General features: G+C 33.4%; 1 protein-coding gene across 3 annotated transcripts; it reads left to right on the forward strand.

The window, feature by feature from the left end:
- Positions 1–1,655: 1,655 nt before the first annotated feature.
- LOC110661678 (protein ARV 1) lies at positions 1,656–5,106 on the forward strand. Of its 3 annotated transcripts, none has more exons than XM_021820376.2 (9): positions 1,656–1,795; positions 1,897–1,944; positions 2,039–2,128; positions 2,453–2,498; positions 2,590–2,681; positions 2,794–2,888; positions 3,958–4,024; positions 4,163–4,238; positions 4,889–5,106. In XM_021820376.2, exons 1-9 carry the CDS (start codon positions 1,709–1,711, stop codon positions 4,939–4,941), a joined length of 654 nt encoding a protein of 217 aa, XP_021676068.2. In that variant the 5' UTR covers positions 1,656–1,708; the 3' UTR covers positions 4,942–5,106. The 3 variants fall into 3 exon arrangements, with proteins under 3 accessions (XP_021676068.2, XP_057997220.1, XP_057997227.1); XM_058141237.1 differs by having other exon boundaries at positions 1,662–1,795; positions 2,599–2,681; XM_058141244.1 differs by lacking the exon at positions 4,889–5,106 and having other exon boundaries at positions 1,662–1,795; positions 2,599–2,681; positions 4,163–4,661.
- Positions 5,107–5,112: the final 6 nt, after the last annotated feature.

A 5,112-nucleotide genomic window follows, 5' to 3' on the forward strand; every position in this document is an offset into this window, starting at 1 on the left:
TGTAGGTTAGGTTTAATAGGCAATAATGGATGATAAGAAAGAAGGCACATGAGTATGGTACAAAAGAAAAGAAAGTTTCTGTTCCATTTTCTTTTTTTGGGTCTTTTTATCTTCTTGTCTCAAAAATTTTGCAGGTATTGCGTGCATTGTACAACACACACTCACTAGCTAATGTTGATTTAATTTAATTTTTCTTTTTTGCATGGACCACGTTCTTGTATTTATGCATTCGCTGGATCGATCCAATACTTATAATTACTTAAATCGTACCCGCATGCTTTCTTTCCCGTTGCTTTCTTTCTCTGGCACCATACGGCTACTTGTATAAGCCTCTTTGATATGAAAATAACATGAGAGAGAATCAGCAGCAGCAACTGTGTTTGCTTTCATTTACCATTACAGTATGGTTATAGACTTATGGTTGCTATATATTCTACCTTGCTTTTGTATTTAGCAATAATTTTCATCTTTTTATCAGATACAACAGTGATTCTGCAATAATCCATCTCTGCTAGCTCTTTCCAATATTATTCTTTCAGAAGGTTAATTGGTGCAAGAGATAGACAGACAGGGCTAGGAACTTGATCAAAACCCTAGACATCAAAGTGGTGCCTTACAATTTAAAAGAGCCTTAAATTTCATTGCCACTAAAATGGTACGGCAGCTAACGATCCATTTGGTTACTCTCCTGTTGGTTTATCATACGTATGCACTCCAAGAAACAGGCAAATTTCCTGTCACACTAAAAGGAGTCTGAAGACTCATCGGCGTTTGCTTTGTTATATAAATTTGGTACGGTGGTGAAGTGCCGTATGCGGGACATAGGAAGGGAAGGTGTGGTTTCCAGTCCTTTCCAGGGCTCATTCGCTGGATTTTCTACCTATTATGAGTCCTAATAATTTGTCTCCGTCTGGAGAGCATCCAAGTTTGGAGCCACGTTCATGTGTTATAAATCCTAATTTGTCTCAATCTTCAGAGAGAGATCTCCATGTGAAATAAATATCCAAATCAAATAATCAATGAACTTTAATTAAGTGATATTAGAGTCAATCTCCAAATTATAAGGGTCGAATTCGAATTCCCTCAAAGCTAATTGTAAAAACAAAAGCCATCCAGGATTAACTTACATATTTAATATAGTTATAATATAAAGTAACACCATTTGAAAATAAAAATAAAAAAAAATGTTTTCTTGTCTTTTATTTTTCAATTTATAATTATATACTCATGACATATAATGTAAAAGACATTGACCAATTAATTTTCTTGGAATTGTGGATATCAATAAACTTAATAATAATTTATTTATTTTTCTCTTTCTGCGATCCAAGGGAGGGAGAAGCAATCTATAGATTCTATACTAGGAGAACGAGATGCTTAGCTACTGGCATAAGCATTTCTCCTCCTTTTGCTTTATCCCTGTTGAATGGACAATTATAATTTACCCATTATTAAATTATGTTTCCATTGAGCTGCCTGAAAATAAAATAGGGAAAGAAAAGAAAAGAAAAGAAAATGGGCCTTGATCAAAAAACAAAAGAATATGGTCCAATCTGCTTTTTGGGCTGTTTTTGGATTTAGATAGTTTTAGGCTTTAGGCCCATGTTTCATCCTCAGTTCAATAGTTAAAGAGGCGAAAATATGAAAAGAGAGGAAGAAGCTCAGAGCAGTTTTTTAGACAGAGGTGCGAGGCGCAGAGGGAGAAGAGATGAAGTACAGATGTGTAGAGTGTGGATTTGGAATCAAAACACTGTTTGTGCAATACTCTCCGGGAAACATTCGACTCATGAAATGCGTAAAGATCTTCTTTTTTATATTATTTATTTTTATTTTTCTCTTAAATCTCATTTTCAATATCTATATTTATTTATTTTTTGTCTTTTTTTTTTTTAACAGGAGAATTGCAAAGCAGTTGCAGACGAGTATATAGAATGTGAACGCATGGTATATTTGATTTTTCTTTTACTGTAATTGCTCTACCTCTCTGTGCGTTGGCTCAGTGAAAGTTTTTATGCATTTTTTTGGGGAATTTATGCAGATTATTCTGATTGATTTAATTCTGCACAAGCCAAAAGCATATAGACATCTTCTTCATAATGTGCTTAATCAAGGAACTGTGAAATTAGAGGTACAAGCAGCTCACTTTGATTATTTCCTATATTATTCATGTCTTTTAACAGTTAGATCAATGATTTTTCTAATATATCTCAAGTGAATGGATGCTTTTTTCAGTACAAGTTCAAATTTTCTCATTACTGTTTGTATGATGTTGGTCGAATTGCAAGCTTAATATCTTTCCTTTGTAGTGCATCTGCACAGAATGCTTACTAGATTTTATCTGGGTTGATTTGGTCATGAATTATGGGTTTCGTGATGTAATTTATGTAGTTTCTGTTCAACTTTTTATGCTGGGCTGAACAAACATTGACAGTAATTTGAGGCTGCTTTGCAGGGCTTGTTGTGGAAGTCTACCATCATTTTTCTTCTTTTGGATGCTTGTATCCATTTTCATTTAGATGATATTCTTGTTTCATCATGTTGTTAGTTCTATAAACTTGTGATACATGAACTATATGTTGACTGCCTTAGCAATCCTAGATAGAAGTCTACTTCTGCAAAGAAATGAGGAAGAGCAGAGTTCTTCCTTGAGCTTTTCTTCATTGGTTTGGAGATCTCAACAGGTCAGTACTGTTAGAGGGAGGCAAATAAAATTTTACTGTTTTACTTTTTCGGGTATGAACTTTGAATCATCTGTAACTTTTGACAATTCAGTTCTACTATTGTCTATTCTAGATATTCTTGGACGTCCTTGTTGGAAACCTTATCTTCCTTTGCGTTTTTCTTCTTGCAATAAGGATTTTACTCAACACTTCAGTTGGATTTTCCAGGTAAACATTTATGTAATTTTCAAGGTTCTTTCTTCTCTGTCTTCACAGACATGTTGGGCTGACACTACGTAGAGTATTGTTCATTGGTAACATTTTTCATGTGTGCCACTCATTTTATAGGTTATCTTTGAGTATGTATTAGTAGCAAAAACCCCTTTAGTAAATTATGTTATGTGTGACTAACAAATAAATTTGGATGGATGGAGTGGTAAGGAGTAGGGGAGAGCACATTTCGGTTTAAACCGAAAAATCGAACCGAACTGAGTCAATTCGGTTTAATCGGTTCGGTTTTAAAATTCAATCGGTTCGGTTCGGTTTATAAATTTTGATAATTTCGGTTAATCAGTTTGGTTCGATTATTTTCATAAAAAATAAAAAAAAAAACTGAATCAAACCGAAATTACTATATATATATATATATATATATATATCAAGAAAACCCTAAGATTTTTGAGTTTTGATTTCTATGTTTTTTTTGTTTAATGTTTTTGTTATTGAGATTTAATGTTAAAAATATTAAATTTTACAAAATTCGGTTTGATCAGTTTAAAACCGAACCAAACCGATATTTATCGGTTTGGTTTTCTCTTAATAATCGGTTTGGTTCGGTTTTTAAAATTTTTGATTTTTAGTTTTCGGTTTTATCGGATTGGTTCGGTTCGGTTGACTGTTTGCACACCCCTAGTAAGGAGTTTTGAAGGAACTGTCACTACTTAAAAGATAGTGTTGATCTATCATTATCTGTAGTTTGGATTCACTTGAAACTAGGATGTTGAGATTAATAATTGGAATGAATAGGAAAATAAAAGGTCCTGTGGGAAATTTTTCGTAACATGGGAATTTAGAGTTATCTTTATGAGGGAAGCCGAGTGAAAGAACTGTCTATAATTGTTGAGTAAATTGGCTAATGAATGCAAAATAGAAAGTAGGTTTTTTTATATCCAACCTTGAAATGTTGCATATGTTGCTGTCTAGATTTCTATACTGACATTTTAAATCCGGTTAATTCCCACTACCAAAGAGTGTAAAAGAGGATCATAATCTTACTTATTTTTCCTACAATTTTCAGGTGTGGAAATCTGTTGCTCTCAATCCTTGTTTCAAGTTACTTAAAGATTTTTCTCGTCGCCATGATGGTATAGTTTTTTAATATTGCTTTGGAAAATGAACATATTATGGCTTTAACACTTTCACCTTTTGTGGTCCTCTTGGCTTCACTATCTACTATATACTTGTAGTGTGGTTCAATCTGATTTTCGACATGCATTCTACAGGTCTGGGAATTTCCATCTTCTGTGATTTTCATCATTGATTTATTTGTTTTATCTTCCAATGTAGTGGCATTAAAAGGTCAGATACCAAGTATATACTTTCCTTAGAATTATTAATTGTTTTATGCCCCAGATTTTACAATGTTGTCTTACTAGTTATTTTTATATGATGTTTCTCTTCTTCACGCTAAAAGGATTGTAAACATATGTGACTGTGTGGCAACTATTTTCTCTGATGCAAGCCTGGAATGCTTACTAATCTGTTTAGTGACCCTGATATTGTTTCAGAATGTGGATACTGAATTCCAGAAATAGTGCAGTCAATCCCATTTGTAACATTTGACATACATATCTGTTGTACTTCAAATTTAAAAATGTTTGTCAAATTCATCTCAGCGTAGAGGTTTTCTCACACAATTTAGGGGATGAGGTGGTATTGTCATCAGAATATAGGAGATTTATAAAAGCATTCTAGTAAAATTTAATTCCCACATTAGTTGTTTACTGTTCTCAATTCTTATTTCCTTAGTTTCCTATCTATTTTTCTTATGGTCCACAGATTTCTTTATGAGATCTGTGTGCTTTAATAAAAACTAATGGAGGAAATTGTACTGGATGTCATTGAGCTTGTCTATTAGTTTGCCATGGGCCTGAAGTTGCTGAACTTTTATTTGCATTTCTTCTGTTAGTTACAGATGTTTTTCTAACAAGCATTGAACTTTGCAATAGTGTTTCATTCTGGTCCACCATCAGGCTATAAAAAAGCTTCAACTGAATTCTGATGTGGCAGCCACATTATTTTGTGACCAAAATGGCTGGAAAATTTTCCTTCCAAAAGGAAGCACTAGTATTTCTAAGGCGAATAAAATTCAGGAAGAGAAGACTGCGGCATTCTTTATTTCTCGAGGCAGTACAACCTCTTAAGCAGAGGTGAGTCTTAGTGCATTTGTGAC

This window comes from Hevea brasiliensis, chromosome 2 (genome assembly GCF_030052815.1).
Source record: "Hevea brasiliensis isolate MT/VB/25A 57/8 chromosome 2, ASM3005281v1, whole genome shotgun sequence".
In the NCBI taxonomy this organism is placed as follows: Eukaryota; Viridiplantae; Streptophyta; class Magnoliopsida; order Malpighiales; family Euphorbiaceae; genus Hevea; species Hevea brasiliensis.

Bases quoted from the DNA above. Each gene is read 5' to 3' on its own strand.
- LOC110661678 (XM_021820376.2), top strand. From the start codon at position 1,709: ATGAAGTACAGATGTGTAGAGTGTGGATTTGGAATCAAAACACTGTTT. The intron at 1,796-1,896 runs GTAAAGATCTTC...TTTTTTTAACAG, and splicing joins ACATTCGACTCATGAAATGC to GAGAATTGCAAAGCAGTTGC. The intron at 4,239-4,888 runs GTCAGATACCAA...ACTTTGCAATAG, and splicing joins CAATGTAGTGGCATTAAAAG to TGTTTCATTCTGGTCCACCA.